Source organism: Symphalangus syndactylus, chromosome 10, assembly GCF_028878055.3.
Source record: "Symphalangus syndactylus isolate Jambi chromosome 10, NHGRI_mSymSyn1-v2.1_pri, whole genome shotgun sequence".
NCBI lineage: Eukaryota > Metazoa > Chordata > Mammalia > Primates > Hylobatidae > Symphalangus > Symphalangus syndactylus.
In genome coordinates this window covers 50,868,934-50,886,652 of record NC_072432.2, presented here as the reverse complement: position 1 = coordinate 50,886,652, position 17,719 = coordinate 50,868,934, and the positions used below count along the sequence as shown (strand labels likewise).

The 17,719-nt window shown below is 36.8% G+C and overlaps 1 protein-coding gene and 1 pseudogene across 6 annotated transcripts in view; one reads left to right on the top strand and one right to left on the bottom strand.

Moving 5' to 3' along the window:
• Positions 1-213: 213 nt before the first annotated feature.
• KLHL8 (kelch like family member 8) overlaps positions 214-17,719 on the bottom strand; it is a 66,379-nt gene continuing 48,873 nt past the window's right edge. For all 6 annotated transcript variants that reach the window (XM_055297060.2, XM_055297063.2, XM_063610256.1 and 3 more), the window contains 5 exons: positions 16,330-16,441; positions 10,048-10,216; positions 9,681-9,840; positions 3,614-3,815; positions 214-3,370 (listed from right to left, as the gene is read on the bottom strand). In XM_055297060.2, the coding sequence (XP_055153035.1) occupies positions 3,247-3,370; positions 3,614-3,815; positions 9,681-9,840; positions 10,048-10,216; positions 16,330-16,441 (767 nt within the window). In that variant the 3' untranslated portion in view covers positions 214-3,246. The remainder of the gene's footprint in view (positions 3,371-3,613; positions 3,816-9,680; positions 9,841-10,047; positions 10,217-16,329; positions 16,442-17,719) is intronic.
• Positions 6,648-7,623, top strand: LOC129491915 (uracil-DNA glycosylase-like; annotated as a pseudogene).

Below are 17,719 nucleotides of genomic sequence, written 5' to 3'. Positions count from 1 at the left end.
AATGGTTTTAAGAAAATATTATAGAGAAGTTTTACTGACACTTGGAATTTTACATGAAGGGGAAAGAGACATAGCCAACAGCATCCCTTAATAATTTCTTTACACATCTGATACGAGAAACCACAGAAACATTCTTAACTGATACAACATGAATTAGATTCTAAAGGCATTCTTTAAGACATAGAGAAAAAAGAAGCAAAGAAAATTCTCAAGTTTACCATTTACAAGAATAGTTTATGCAATTTCAAGAAGTCCTTACCAAGGCATTCAACAGCACTGTAAGTTCAAAGTTCATTTAGGAATTAAAAGAATGAATAAAATACTCCTCAGAGGGAGTACAAAGTTTATTCAAACATTTTAGAAATAATCAATTAATTACATAAGAATATAGTGAAATCTGTCAAAAACAATGTCAAGTAACTTGTTTTTAAAGTGGCAATGCAATATAGTAAAGCAATGGCTTTAATGACTAAATGAAAGAATCACAAAGCACCTAGAAATATTTATTGAAGAAATAATAAACAAATTTTCATGATTTCTTTTGTCCATTTACAATTTCAGTATTTTAGCTCTATTTTATATCATTTTTTGGTAGGTGCTGTTAACACATGAGGTTAAAGTGGTAAGTCTCACAATAAAGTAGCCATCTTCTTTGAATATTTCATCTCTTCATTTCTATAAATATAATCATCTTTCAGCTGCATGATTCCTTCAGACTGATTCTCATTTCATGTCTCAATAAATGTGTTTTTGCCTGATAAAGAGAACTGTGCACATATTGATTCTGCTTTTTTATCTTTTTTTTGAGATGGAGTTTTACTCTTGTTTCCCCACTGGAGTGCGATGGCGTAACCTCGGCTCATTGCAACCTCCACCTCCTGGGTTCAAGCAATTCTCCTGCCTCAGCCTTCTGAGTAGCTGGAATTACAGGTATGCGCCACCACGCCTGGCTAATTTTTGTATTTTTAGTAGAGACAGGGTTTCACCATGTTGGTCAGGCTGGTCTCGAACACCTGATCTCAGGTGGTCCACCCACCTCAGCCTCCCAAAGTGCTGGGATCACAGGCGTGAGCCACCATGCCTGGCCTATTTATCTTTTCATACTGCCGTCAGGTCCTTCAAGGCTATAGTTCTGATTGCCCATACACTTTACTTCTGAGTATTTCATATTTTACGGGTAGGCAGGGTACCAACTTAGTATGTTAGATAACCATTGTATAGTAAAAACCAGAAATGAAAATATAATAACCCTTATAACTCCTTACATATAAGAAAGACAGAAATACGTCAAAGAAAAAACATTTTAAATAATCTCAGTAAACAATAACAAGATCCTCTCCCTGAAAATAAATATAACCAACATATTAGTCACCATAGCTAAACAAGCACTGTAATATAAGAACTCCATTAGACATGAGAAATAGACATTGAAGCCAGGTTTTGACACTTATTCTCCACATCCAGCCAGTTGTCACCAGTCTAGTAAGTGCTGCAGGGTTAACTGCCTCTGGACTGACGGAAATATGGTTGTACTTACACAAGAGAACACTGGTTCAGATCCAGCAATGACTTATGAACTTGCCCATAGGTGACAGTAGAAAAAAATAGCTAACTGGATTAAATCTGCTTCATAACAGACTTTTATCTGCCAGCCTGACCCCTCTTAAAACTTTTTTTTTTCTTTTTTTGGTTTGATATACTCAATAGGCACTGGCTTTTGTGATGTGGCTTTCCACACTACTGTACAAGTCCAGAATCCCATTTAATAAGATGCATGAGCTATTAGTCAATGAACTTTAGGGCTGGATGGATCAAGGAAGTGTTTTTCACTGCCCCAGCTTCCTTATGAACCAGATAACTCACCAGCGGTGAACTACAATAAATTCGAAGATGCAACTAACAAAAACTTAGGAAGGCCTGGAAGAGAGGTGCCAAACTGCACTGCAAATACAAAATAAAATATTTTCATGTTCTTGATAAATATTTATAAAAAAATACATATAATGAATAGGCCATTTTATAATGCTAGTTAAAACTTTGAAGAGCTGTTAAATCTCTATGTCCATCAATATCCTGGCTTCAAATCAATATGTAGAAATATTTTTAATTAAATTTCAATAAATACACCAGAGGGATTTAAATATGATAAAAACAGTAATTTCAATCTCTGTTTTTACCAACAATATGTTTAATTGGTTCATGATGGGCTTGAACTAATCAATAAACCACAGTCTACAAAAGGGTTTTTGTAAAAATGCATTCATTTCTGATAATAAATAAATGCAGATTCTGTACAGTCAGAAAAACCAGGATGGTGGCAAATAGCAAAATAGAGAGATGATAAATCTTGGATCCAAAATCAAATGATCAAAGAAGACAGTTAAAGATATTTTCAGACTGCCCACATTAGAGTCATGTAATCTGCATCATTCTTTGTCAAGGTGTCTCAACTGGGCATCAGAATAACATCAGATCTAAAACCTTGTTCAATATTTCCTCTGGTTCACCTTTTGATTATGTAACAAATACTTTTTGCAAAAGATGAAAAAATAAAACTGTAAAATCATTTGGATGGAGTTAGCCCAGCTAGGTCTTTTGGTGTCCTAGCAATTCAAACTGAAATTAAAGGCTTCTTATAGCCTACTAGCTTCTGAAAATGCAGCTAAGTGGCACTCAAAAAGACAGAACATTTTTTCTACTTCCGTAAATATAAAAGAAATTGAAAAATCACCACCTAGAAAAAAAAGCTAGGCATAAATTCATCAGCACCAAGTAGAAATGATCTTCAAAAGGGGCAAGTCTCTTATGTATCCTTGTGTTAATGAATAGGTACTTATCTCTCCTCTAGGAAAAATCCACTGCCTGACGTTAACATCTTTAGGCAAAAGAAAAGGCAAAACTCAACAAATTACATTTTGATTCATCTAAATAAAAGAGAGAAACAGAGAGATTTCAAGATTTTTGGCACTACTTTAAGCATTTTTCAGGGTGGGTATGGTTTTAAGTTCGACTATCTTCCTTCCCTACTCCATTATTTGCAAAAGCAGGAAGTATCAAATTTAACTCCATTACTAATAATTCTTCAGGTATCGTTCCAAAAGTTGTACTTAGTCACAATACAACAGTTAACATTTAAATAAGACTCTAGTTGTAGTAAAAAGTGTTGAAAGGTGGTCATATCAAAATCTCTTGGTTTTCTTTTGTACCTATCAGATATGACTAAATTGTTGGTGGCTGCAACTCAAATCACATACAGTCAACCACATTATTGGATCCATGACCTACATCTCGAATTTGGCTAGTTAAACAGGAACACACAGCTACTCCTGCTCCAGCTCTGCAGTGAGACACAGATCCAACAAGCTCCCACCTGAAAAGACAGAGAAGAAAAAATGTTACCTTAAAACAAAGCATAATTTACTTTACTCAAAATACTAACCAAAGACAAAAATTCCCTATGTGGGACTGGTTTTGTAGGACAGCAAGCTTCCAGTGGGAGATAAGATATCCCAAAGCTTAGTATTAACTACGACTAGCAACATTTTAACACTCTGAAGTAATCTACTATTATACCAGAAGATAATATAAAGCACAGCGACAACATGTAAATTACCTATTCAGCACCGGATCAAACGCTTCTACTGTATTTAAGTATGCATTGCCATTATGACCACCAACTGCAAAGATTTTGCCCATCACCGTTGCAATTCCCACTCCACCTCTGGGAGTAGTAAGTGCTGCCACATAATCCCACTTGTTGCTTCGGGGGTCATACCGCTCAACTGAACTCAGAGGAGAATTATCATCAAAACCACCTATGTAAAGAAATATTTTAAAAACAGCATTACATTTCTTAGAAATTAACTACTAAATTTCAATTCAATGGCTTTTACAACCCAATCCTTTAAAATCATTTAAGAATGGTTTAGAGAAAATTTTTTTAAAAATTCATCCCAATACCTGTCTACCACCACCACCAACTACCATTAGACATTGTCTACAATTCAACATTAGGTAAGTGACATTTTCTTCAATACTAGGATTAAAGATCTTGTAAGTAGGAAAAAACTGGAGTCCCTGTATCTAAGCAGATAATTTAGAGAAAAAGAAAAAAAAAAACACATTCATAAATTTGTCCTTAGCCGTCTAGAGACAAGCAAGACAGTACTAAGACTCCTTCTCTGTGTATTATATATTAAACAGTAAGAAGGCATAAGAAAGGAATAAACTGAAGCATGATTCATCCAGATAAAAGTTAAAGTTTTCCAATTGTTTCCCTTAATACTATAATCGCCATCATAATTACAGAGATGGTGGACTATGACTGAATTCTCATCAATTTTTGTCAAAACAACATTTTCCTGCTACATATTCTAGAAGATAGCAGTCCTTTCTATAGCTCATTCTAGCAATGTACTTAATCTGTTCCTGAGGTTATAGAGACTGTTATTTCAACAGTGCTCCTTCCTTTAAAAACAAGTGTGTCTCTTTTCAGGCTCCAAGTCTAAATGAATATAATAGCTTTCTTTGGTGACAGCCTAATTTACTGAGAATAGAAAGTGTTGATATTATGATCAATCTACTTAAAAACATGGTCAGAGCCGGGAGCGGTGGCTCATGCCTGTAATCCCAGCACTTTGGGAGGCCAAGGCAGGCCGATCACGAGGTCAGGAGATCGAGACCATCCTGGCTAACATGGTTAAACCCCGTCTCTACTAAAAATACAAAAAAATTAGCTGGGCATGGTGGCGGGCACCTGTAGTCCCAGCTAGTCGGGAGGCTGAGGCAGGAGAATGGCGTGAACCCGGACGCTTGCAGTGAGCCGAGATCGCACCACTGCACTCCAGCCTGGGCGACAGAGCAAGACACTGTCTCAAAAAAAAAAAACAAACAAAAAAACAAGGTCAGAAAAAAAAATTCAAGTCAACCTCTCTAATGGGTTTAATTTTATTAAATCAATTAAAATGAAATTCACCAATTTTATCTGCATTCTTTCCATGAATTCTGACAAATGTATAGTGTCATTACCATTACAACCATTATATAAAACATTTTTTCATTATAATAAAGGGTTTGGTTTTAATTATTGCTCACGCTAATGTAGAAGATTAAGGGTTTTTTTAAATTTTTGTTTTGTTTTGTTTTGAGACAGTGTCTCACTCTGTTGCCCAGACCGAAGTGCAGTAACACAATCACAGCTCACAGCACTCTCAACCTCCTGGGCTCAAGCGATCTTCCCACCTCAGCATTCCAAGTAGCTGGAACTATAGACATATGCCACCACTCCTGGCTAATTTTTTAATTTTTTTTTAAATGGAGATGAGGTCTCACTATGTTGCCCAGTCTGGTTTTGAACTCCTGGCCTCAAGTGATCCTCCTGCCTCAGCCTCCCAAAGTGCTGGGATTACAGGGGTAATCCCTGCACCTGGCCAAGTTTTTGATAGTTATATTTTCCATAGTCTTCTTTTTCACTAGTTCCCTATCATTTCCCCAGATAATGCATAAAAATGTATTATAATAAAGAATTTAAACCAGGGGTAGAAAAAGCAAAATGCAATTAGGATGTTAGACATGCCCACACCTTCAATTTTTTCTTATTCAAATCAGTTGTACCTGTTTTAAGTAGAACCTGAATGACCAAGAAGATTTTTTTAATGTTCAACCTGAATCATTCTTATTTTTACCATGTCTATTCTAATTATAAGGGTTCAAAAGATTTAAAAAGTAACAGCAACAATGTTATTCCTGTCGACATATAACACATGTCAATGCCTGTGGCAGACAGGGAGCTGTGAGAGGTAGCAATGATGTAACATAAGAACTTTGGATTCACAGACCCAAGTTCAAATTCCAGCTTTGCCACTTATTTATGCAAGTGAACATGAGTAAATTATTCATTGTCTCTGAGTCTCTTGACTACATTACAGAGCTGTTGTGATAATCAGGCAAGATGTAGAGGTAAATTATGTTATTTCCCTTCTTCTTTAATACACATGAGCACTGAAAGATTCAGCATTACTTCTGCTACTTATAAGAGAATGCTGTATTGTTAGCATATAAATATCTATAAGAAATATGTTAAGTAACATGAACAATTTACATCAACATATGTAAGCAAATGTGACCTTTGCTAGTAGACAACCTCTCTGAATTCATTTCCTCCTCTATAAATGAAGGTATTACTAATCACAATATAGCTAATCATGTATTGGGGAATTACAAAGTGCCAGAAACACTTTGAGATGCTTAACATGTATTATCTCTTATTCTTAAAATGACTCTGAAAGATAGGCATTATTCCCGTTTCATAATCATTTAAAGCCTTGCTACTGGAAGTATGTTGTGTGAAACTGCATCACTATAACTTGAGAACTGTTTGAAACACAGAAACTAGGCTCCTCCTTTGCAACATAACAAGATCTCCAGATTATTCATATGCACATTACGGTTTGAGAAAGCACTGATCTAATGTTCCTCCCAACTCTGCAATTCAGTAAGTCAAAAAACAATATAGACCAATTACTGAACACTACAGCCAGGGCAAGCCTTGCAGTCCCCAGGTGGTACACATTCATTCCCGCAGCCCCACCAGGAAGCAACGTGCCTGCAGCCCTGAGCCGGATGACCTGGGGACCAGCAGGGCAGCCATGGCTGAGGAGGGTGAGGATGCGGGGGCCGCTCCTGCCAAGAAGGCCCTGGCCAGACAAGACAAGCCCAAGACGCTGCCCTTCTTGCTGCTGGGCAGTTGGTCAGTAACCAGAGCAACGAGGCTGCGGCCCTACTCAAGACTCATGGCCTGTAATGTGTCCATGGGCTTTGGTGAGAGTTGGAAGAAGCACCTCAATGGAGTTCGGGAAACGTATTTTATCAAGGTGCAAGGATTTGTTGCAGAAGAAAGGAAACATTACATTGTTTATCCACCCCCACATTAAGTCTTCACCTGGACCCAGATGTGTGACATAAGAGATGTGAAGGTTGTCATCCCAGGACAGGACCCATATCAGAGACCGAATCAAGTTCATGGGCTGCTTTAGTGTTCAAAGACCTGTTCCACCTCTGCCTGGTTTGGAAAACATTTATAAAGAGCCATCTACAGATATGGATGGTTTTATTCATCCTGGTCATGGAGATTTATCTGGGTGGGCCAAATAAGGTGTTCTCCTACTCCAGCCTGTCCTCACTGTTCTGCCCCATCAAGCCAATTTTCATAAGGAAAGAGGAGGCTGGGAGCAATTTACCAATGCGGTTGTGTCCTGGCTAAATCAGAACTCGAATGGCCTTGTCTTTCTGCTCTGGGGCTGTTATGCTAAGAAGAAGGGCAGTGCCATGCACAGGAAGCAGCACCATGTGCTGCAGATGGCTCATTCCTCCCCGTGTACAGAGGGTTCTTTGGATGTAGACAATTTTCTAAGACCAATGAGCTCCTGCAGAAGTCTAGCAAGAAGCCCACTGACTGGAGGGAGCTATGATCCTGAGCTGAGGAGTAGTCTGTCTCCATTGGTGGTTATTGGGAAGTTGTTGTTAAAGTATTTGTCACTTACAAAATCAAACTGAAAATTTTCCTATTAATTCTTAAATACTCTGCATAAGGGGTAAAGCTTCCATAAAGCAGCCATGAACCAGGTTGCCCAGAAATGGCAGCTTTATGTAGCCACACATAGCAAAGACTATCCTTTGGCCAAATGTCTCTACAACGTGGCTTCAGCCTAAAATATGCTAACTTCTCAGAAGACAGATGAGGTCAAATGCTCACTTGGCTCTCTTTACCCTACACCCCCGCCCCCCTTACCTTTATGGTTAAAGGCAGAAGATGTATACCTTTCAGGTAGAACCATAGTTTGGTGCCTGCTGTTACTTGGTTTCGCCTAGTTAGACTTTCAACTACAAGGTGTTTTAGGGGGTGTTTTTGCATAGAAAGGCCCCCTTTTCCCAGCCCAGCAGGCATTCCAGTCTCTGCCAAGTACACTTATGCTCCCTTGATCTTTCAAGGGGCCTTCAGGTCCTTGCTTGAGGGAACTATGAGGGTTTTGCAGGTTTCTAGAAATCTGGCCGTGAAATTAGGGCTCAATTTTCTGATTGTAGTAAAGGTGAAGACTCCTAAGGAACAGCCCTTGGTGTTGGCCTTAACAGACAGACAAGGGCTGAGGGATGTGAACTGAGCCTTGTTATTCTTTGGGCATTTCGTGGAATAAGCAGTGAAATTTAGACAAGAAAGAATACAAAAGAGAATTCTTCTTTAATGGGGGGAGGTGATTTTCTCCTAGGGTTATCCTGAGTTGGGGTTTTTAAGATAGCACAAACTGCTACATGCTGTTTTTTATGGACTGAAATCACCTTATAATATTTTTTTCTGCAACACTGGAGATTTTTAGTTTTTTAAAAGATATATATATATATATATATATATATATATATATATATATATATCCTTTTTTAAGACACAATCTTTATTGGGGTCTGTACCTTTATCCTTGATCTTGTTAGCAATGCCATTTTTTTTTGCTGTTAGGTGGGTTAAAGCGTTAACCCTGCGTGGGGTTTGGTAATAAAAGATTGTTAAAGTAAAAAAGAAAAAAAGCAATATAAACATTGACATGACCTTTATTTATATGAAATACCTAGGCCAGGTGTGGTGGCTCATGCCTGTAATCCCAGCACTTTGGGAGGCCAAGGCAAGATCACTTGAGGTCAGGAGTTCAAGATCAGCCTGGCAAACACGATGAAACCCTGTCGTTACTAAAAATACAAAAATTAGCTGGGCACGGTGGCACACAACTGTACTCCCAGCTACTCAGAAGGCTGAGGCAGGAGAATTGCTTGAACATGGGAGGCAGAGGTTGCAGTGAGCTGAGATCATACCACTGCACTCCAGCCTGGGTGACAGAGCAAAACTCCATCTCAAAAATAAATAAATAAATACCTACTGGCTTACTTGAAGTATTCAACATAATTTCCCTTGAAATGAGGTTGAGAAAAACAAATCTTAGACCTTTTAAAATTTATTGTAGCAAAGCACATTCAATCTGTGTCCTTCCATTTAAAAACATATACCTTATTTAAATGTAATCCCCTTCTTTAAATAAATTTGTTACTCTCAGAAAAATAAGGTCGTACATGTTTTAAACGTGAAAGATGAAGATTTAAACAAAAATTATGAATGTGACCTTAACAATTCAGCTAGGCATGGTGGCCCATGCCTGTAATCCCAGCACTCTGGGAGGGCAAGGCAGGAAGATCACTTAAGGCCAGTTGTTCATGACCAGCCCGGGCAACACAGCAAGGACCCATCTCTACAAAAAACAGAAAAAAACTGGCTGGGTGTGATAGCATGGTCCTCTAGTCCTAGCTATTTGAGAGGCTGAGGCAGGAGGATCATGTGAGCCCAGGAGTTCAAGGCTGCAGTGAGCTACGATTGTGCCACCGCACTTCAGCCTGGGCAACAGAAAGACACTGTCTCCCTCTAAAAAAAAAAAAAAAAAGCAAAGAATTCAAAAGCATCAGACTGAACATGTACCATTCTTCTCTGTTAATTATAAACAAAATTTTGTAAGAAAGAATTCAAAAGCACATTTCAGTACTGATTCTACTTAAGGCTAAATGCAATGTAATTTTTGTTACTCGGTTATATGACACTTGTCATTGTATATACTGATATATTAGAGAAATACCCATTTACTCACCAACTACGTATAAGCAACCATGAAGCTTGCTAACTCCATTGCCTGCTCTTCGTTGACCCATTTCTTTAACTTCTATCCACTTATCCAGATGTGGATCATATCTCTCCACGCTAGATAAAGAAGCCATTCCATCATTGCCACCTACTGCATAAACATGGTTCTAAATGAAGAGAGTCAAACAAAACACATTAGATTTTGAATTTACTTATATATTGTTCTAATGGTAAATTAGAATGTAAAGGCAGTATTTCAGGAAATAATATGATATATAATATCTTCATACTGGTGATGATATATTGGACCTTTCCTTATTTTGGTTATGAATGTAATGCAATGTAATTTAATGGCAAGTTGCCATATAACTTACTACTAAAGCAACAGAGCCAACTCCTCCACGGGGAGTATTCATTGGCGCCACTGTACTCCACTGATCAGATTCTATGTCATATCTCTCCACATCATTGAAGCAAGTATTGTCATCTAACCCTCCAATTGCATAAATTGGGCCTCCTAAGGAAGCCAAGGCAATTCCTCGCCTGCAAAGACAATAAAACATACTTTAGCAAATGGGTTTGTTTCCAGGAAAAAAAGTCATATAAAAAATTGTGCTAACGCAAATCATTTATCATGTTAACCTTCAAACAGTATAGTTTGTTTCCATTATTTTTAGATCTATCAAAGCTTTTGACTAGATGGCTACAGAATTGCCAAACTGTGCAACTCTATGTGAATACTGCCCCCTAAAGTTGTACAGTGCATAGCCTACACAGGCTACTTTAAACTCAAAACAATAAAATATAACCCAACAAAATAATATAAAAGAGTCCAAAATATTCAATTAGTGCACACACAGCAGCATAATTGAGAGGTTAATGAGTTGACAGAGAAGTTTTGCAGCAGAGGTCAGAAGCCAATCTCACTTACAAATCCATGCAATTACAGAGCTCATTTTGTTGCAGGGTTTCATTATACCACACAAAAGAGTATTAAATTTTATATTACAAGTTTTATGTCACGTTGCTTTATTTCTGAAGCGTATTTACTTCTCTCTAAAAGACTTAGCCCATGTTAAAAGCTGAATTAACAGTGATCAGAAAAAAAAACTCAATTTCTTAAAAAACACACTGCACCAATCAAAAGTTGAACTATTATCAAATTATTATTTTGTCACTGGCTTGGATAATTTATAAACCTCTACTGTCTTGTGTCTCATCTGAGACATAGCTGATATTAATGAGTTAATACATGTAAAGCACTAAGAACAATGTCTGGCCCATATTTAGTTCTATGAAGTATTAGCTTTTATTATTATTGGAGAAAGCAGCTGCTTCACTGAGATTCTAACTCTAAATTTACCATAGAGTATCCAACAAAAGAATTCTTAAGGATAATGTTATCATTCACTTTCAGGCTCCTCAACCTCTTTTCTCTTGGGTATAAAGCTATGACTTACCAAATACTGTGCTTATAAAAATGTTCAGGTGTGTGAGAACAAGTACATGTGTTCTCTAGAATGTAAGGATGTTAGGTCAGGGAAATAAAGTAAGTATGCCTAATAATTGTCCCTCCCCTCAAACAACAAAAGCAGACAACATCATTGGCTTATTTCCTACTCCTCAAAACTCTCTTGGTTTTCATAACATCACACATTTTAGTCCACTCCTACGTCTCTGGCTAGTGCTTTTCAGCTTCCTTTATCAGTGCCTTCTTTACTCCATCATTAAATTATGAAGTTCCCTAAGGGTCACTCTACACTTTCTCTCCCTAAGCATATCCCATTCTTTCCACAGATTTGTTATAATTCAAATATATATTTTCAGACATATACCCAATTTCTACCTCAAATCTGTCTTGCTGGCTCTTCAACCTTAACTTTAATCTGAAATGAAACTCACTGCCCACCTCGCTGTGGTAGGCAGAATTTTAAGATATTCCCCCTCCCCCATGACCTTCATTCCCTGGTGTTACTCTCGCGACTATGCTACATTATATGGCAAAAGGGAGGTGACCTTGATGGGCCTAATCTAATCAAACAAACCTTCAAAAGCAGAGAGGTTTCTCCAGATGATTGTCAGAAATTCAAAAAACCAGGTGAATGCAGTGTGCCATTGCTTGTTTGAAGGTGGGGGGGAACATGTGGGAAGGATCTGGCGGTGATTTGTAGCCAACAGCCAATAAAAATGAGAAACTCAGTCCTATAGCCACAAGGAACTGAATTCTATCAATAACCTAAATGGCCTTGGAAGTGGCTTCTTCCCCAGTGCCTCCAGATAAAAGCCTAGCCCAATCTCTTGATTCTGGCCTTGTGGGACCCTAAGTAGAAAGCCTAGCAAAACCTGCAGGACGTTTGAACTGTGAGCTAATAAATGGGTGCTATTTTAAGTTGCTAAATTGGGGGCAATTTGTTACACAGACATAGAAAATTAATACACTCCCATCACAAAACAAACAAAAATTTTATCCCATTCACCATGTTGTTTTCCCAATTCAGAAACCATACCACGATCCATCCAGTTGCTTAAGGTAAAAACCGAAGAATCATCTTTGCCTCTACCTAATTGTTCTTTCTAATTATCATAAAGTCTTTTTGACCATACACCTCTGAACTATCTTTCAAATATGTCCTTTTTTCTCTATCTCAATTTCTATCAGTATAGTCCAAGCCACCATTATTTCTTTACATCAAGGGATGAAGAATTACAATAACCCTTTTTGGTCTGTCAGACTGTTTTCACTCTGATCATCCTCAAATCCCTTCTCCATTTTGTATGCAGAAGTTCTCTGAAAAGAGAAATCTGATCCTATAATTCCCCTATTATTTAAATAAAAATATAAAATGTATATTTACTATACATGCATATTAAATATATATGTTTAATTCAAAGCCCATCAGATAAAATATCCTTGGAAAACTTGAAAGGACTTCATCCTTTACTTACTCTTTCTGCCTCATTTCTAGACACTCTTCCCCTTAATCTCCCAACTACATTGGACCTCTTTCATGCTCTTTGCTCTCTTTCATCGCCTGGTTTTTGAAGGCTCTTCATCTCCCTCCACTTACCACTCTTACCCCACCTATAATAACTTAATCAGGCTAAATTCTGCAATTCCTTCAGATCGTAATAAATGGGGCTTCATTAAGATGTTCTCCACTCCTCAAGCACCCTTTACTCATCCCGTGCTAATATTATTGCCCTTATGTCATTATTTGTATCTTCTCTTCTACAATGTAAGCTATACAGAGGCAGAGACACTGGCTATGTTTTTTACTGCTGGTAGCAAAAAACAAAGTGGTATCTTTACCACTTGGTATGTCTTATGGTGGGCATTTAAAACTTTTTTTTGAATAAATAAGTGAATCTTTAGACATGCTGTCAGGATGATGGGTTTCAACAGACTCATAGCTTGAACAAACATCAGTGTCCATTTCAGTGGAAAGATGAAATAAAAAAATAAAGATAACCAGATATTTCACATGTGAAAATTTATTGAAATGCATACTAAAAAGATGATTTGGGGGTATATAAGTTATAAACAAATAATATTACAAAATAATTGTAGCTCTATTATTTTTCACAAAGATTGTAAATGCTCGGGGCATATTTTAAAAGATTAAAGAAATTCAACTGCTATTTTGCTAGAGAAGTTTCATTCAATCTTTGGCTAAAAACCAACATAGTAACGGGGATATAAAGATTTAAAAAGTACTTTGGGATTTTATCTCCCATTTTAATCCATGCAGTTATCACATAGTATATAAATCACTCCCTATTAAAGTATTAAAATGTCATTTGTAGATAGTGGGAGATAACAGTTTAAGACTAGCTTTTTTTTTTTCTAGGATTCTTTCTCATGAGGGGAAAAAAAGCTTAAAATGTCTTCACATTTCTTTTTAATCTTTTATATTTTAACACATGAAGCAAAAACCAGTTGAAAATATTATTAATCAAAAATAGAAAATTAGAGGCAACACATCCCCATGTGTGGTTTAGTTTTTAATTGCTCATTTTGATAACAAGTCATTTTTACAGAATGGTGCTAATTTGCCAACCATATAAGCCACAATGTCTGAGGTATGGTTTTACTAGTTCAGGTTGGTTTCTTTTAATTAAACTGTGGGTGATACATTTATATATATTAAGGTATGTATCATTATATATCATATATATGTGTGTATGTATGTGTGTATATATATATCACCTGCAGTTTTTTTTGAGACAGAATTTTGCTCTTGTCATCCAGACTGGAGTGCAATGGCACAATCTCGGCTCACTGCAACCTCCACCTCCTGGGTTCAAGCGATTCTCATGCCTTAGCCTCCCTAGCAGCTGGGATTACAGGCACCCGCCACCACGCCCAGCTAATTTTTGTATTTTTAGTAGAGACGGGGTTTTGCCATGTTGGCCAGGCTGGTCTCAAACTCCTGACCTCAGGTGATCCGCCCATCTCGGCCTCCCAAAGTGCTGGGATTACAGGCATGAGCCACCATGCCCGGCCCACCTGCAGTTTTATTAAAAGAAACTCTTCAGCAATATTTTCAATATTTACTAAGTTAGCCCTCTTCTCTCTTCTTGCGTTATATTTTCACTCTGACACAGTGGCAGAATTATTCTAGTATCTAGTTTTATACAAATTATTAAGCTCAGTCTTTGAAATCCTCATGCTATTTACAGAACAATAAAGTTGAAAAAAATAATAGGCAATAAAATTTAATCTCCCATTTGGTGCAAAATATATGTGATCTTTCTGACAATACAATTCCAATCACTGGGAAGAATTACAGTATGCTTCATTGCTACTATACTGAATCATAAGTAAACAAATACTTATTCCTTCCTACTAAAGCAACATACACTCTTAAAATATCTAGTAACTCCTGTAAGTTTTCTTGTCTCCAGATCACAACGCTTCAGCTATTTTTGTAGATAACATGATTTTCAGACGTATTACTAACCTGCTAGTTTTTTCTTACATGCATTCCAGATTACCATTCTCACATTTATAACAATCCATTTTTGTGCACCTTCTATATATCTTATTTTCAAATTATAAACATGTTACTGTACTAACAAGTTATGTTCATTATAAAACATCCACCCAAAATAAATTTTTAAAAATGTACAGAGAGTCTAATCTTTTATTCCCATACCCCAACTGGTGTTATATATCCTACTTCAACAATACATCTATAGATACGGAGAGATCAGTGTCAAGAACAATACAACTATAAACTCCCTTAATCTAAGGCTTCACTTCTTTTAATGTAGGCAACTGTATTATATTCACTTTTTTCCTTTCCTTTTTTTTTAAGAGCTGTGTTTCATAATGGTTCAGGTACTGTTCTCCATATGAAACAATCAAAAACCTGATTTCCCACCATGTTATGTTGTACTCGTGGGATTGAGTTTTTAAAATACCTAAGGCAGGTTTTAACCTATAACTCTAATTTTAACATTTTTTAGGTTTTTGTCTAGAGTATATGTGGTCTACTCTGTCTTTGGAATCCTTATTTGGTCACATGCCTTAGTGATCTTTCCACCTTAGGATATTTAAAAAGTTGGTATTCAAGTCATTAATGAAAGTGTCAAACAGGTTAGAGTACTAAGTATGTTACTAAAAATCTTCCCTTTAGACTGATACATTAATCAGCATATATTCCAGTTTATGTTGATGAGAATATAAATATTAGAACATAAATACGTAAATGAGAACATAAATATGTAGGTGAGAACTTAAAATATTACTGTTCATCAGGATAAAAATCAATGAAGAAAAGAGAAATTGAGGACTATTTTCTTAACATGATAAAAATATAGATACCTTAGTCCTAAAGTATCTTATTTAATAGTAAAACACTAGATACTTTTCTAGATCAGGAACAAGACAAAAACACATACTATCTCTGCCATTATTCACCTGTATTAGATTATTAGGCAATACAATTAGACAAGAAAAATCAACAAGAAGCATAAGGATGTGTGCGAAAATTGACCCAAAAAGTCTACAGATTAATTAATAGTACTGTTCAATGCTAATTGCAGTAACTGCTATGGCTGTGTAACATGTTAACATTATGGGAAGCCAGGTGCAGGGTACATGGCAAGGTTTTGCCATCTCAGCACTGGCATTTGGCATTATCTTTGCCACTGGCATTTGGGCTAGAAGATTCTTTGCTGTGCATTATAGAATCTTTAGCAGCGTCTCTGACTTCTTCCCATAGATGCTAGCAGCAATTTTCCCATCCCCAAGCTGTGACAACCAAAAATGTCTCCAGACACTGCCAAGTGTACCATAGAGGGGACAAAATCATCTTCAGTTGAGAACCACTGGTACACAGAAACTTTAATATTTTTGCAACTTCTCTGAATAAACGAAAATTATCTCAAAATAAAATGTTTAAAAAAATCAATGCTCATGAATAAGTGAAAACTGTGACCACCATATGGTACTCTAAAACATGACTGCATTTTTAATTCTTAAAAAAAATAAAAGGTGGTAACAAAGTATCACCTTGGACACGCTAACAAAATGTGTTTGAGAAGGTATTTAAAGTTTCTAAAGTAGAAAAAAAAGTTTAAAATAAGGCCTTTAAATTCTAAGAAACTTCATTTCCACCATCAGTTCAAAATAACTTTCCATGCTGATCTACCTCTTTGTGTTCATTGATGCCTTCATCATCCATTTATTAGTGAGAGGATCAAACATCTCCATGCTACCTAAATGTTCATTTCCATCATGTCCACCTACTGCATACACTTTACCTGTCAAATAGAGAAGTATTTTCATTTGACTCCAAATAAATAAATCCATAACATTAATGTTACATATATAAACATTATATAATTCAAATGTCACCATAAGTTAATTTTCAATAATTCCTGTTCTGTTCAACATTACAGTCAATGTCATTTCAGTAGTTGAATGAAAAATCAATGTAAGCTTGCACTAAACATGCTCTTCTACATAAGGTTATTTATTAGTAAATGCTCTAATATTATCGCCCCCCTTAGGCTTCCCAACTTTTTATTACTTGGTAGATGAAATCACTAATCATGCCTTCAAAGAATGCTTAATAAAACGGAAAAATGCTCTTAATAGCTTATATTTTAAAATACAAAACTGGTGGCCGGGCACGGTGGATCATGCCTGTAATCCCAGCACTTTGGGAGGCTGAGGCAGGTGGATCACCTGAGGTCAGGAGATTGAGACCAACATGGTGAAAGCCCATCTCTACTAAAAATACAAAATATTACCCGGGCGTAGTGGTGGACACCTGTAATCCCAGCTACTTGGGAGGCTGAGGCAGAATTGCTTGAACCTGGGAAGCAGAGGTTATAGTGAGCTGAGGTCACGCCACTGCCTTCCAGCCTGGGCAACAAGAGCGAAACTTCATCTCAAACAAACAAACAAAAACTATATATATATAAACTGTGCATGCGCGCGCACACACACACACATACATATAAAACTGGTTTGTTGTTTGGTTTTTCTTTTTGAGACAGGGTCTTTCTCTGTCACCCAGGCTGGAGTGCAGTGGTGTTATGACTGCTCAATGCAGCCTCAAACTCCTAGGCTCAAGTGATCCTTCCACCTCAGCCTCCCAAGTAGCTGAGACCACAGGCGTGCACCACTACGTCTGGCTAAATTTTTAAATTTTTTTGTAGAGACAAGGTCTCCCTACGTTGCCCACGCTGGTCTTGAATTCCCAGGCTCGAATGATCCTCCCACCTCAATCTCCATAAAACTGTTAATATGATCAATTCTTTTCCTCAATAAAACAAACAAAAACACACAGAGAAAGATAGGCAAGATTGTACACCAAAATGTTAACTGTAACTATTTCTGGGTGTTTGTGTTGCAAGTGGTTTTCATTTTTTATGAAAATGTTTTTATACTGTTAAAAATTCATTTATATTTTTATAATAAAAAAGTGACCTGTTAGAGTTTTCTGACAATTTATCCATGGTTCTACAATTAATTCATTTTCAGGAATGAGTAAAAAAAATTAATTGTAGTAATAATCATTAATTTTAGTTAGA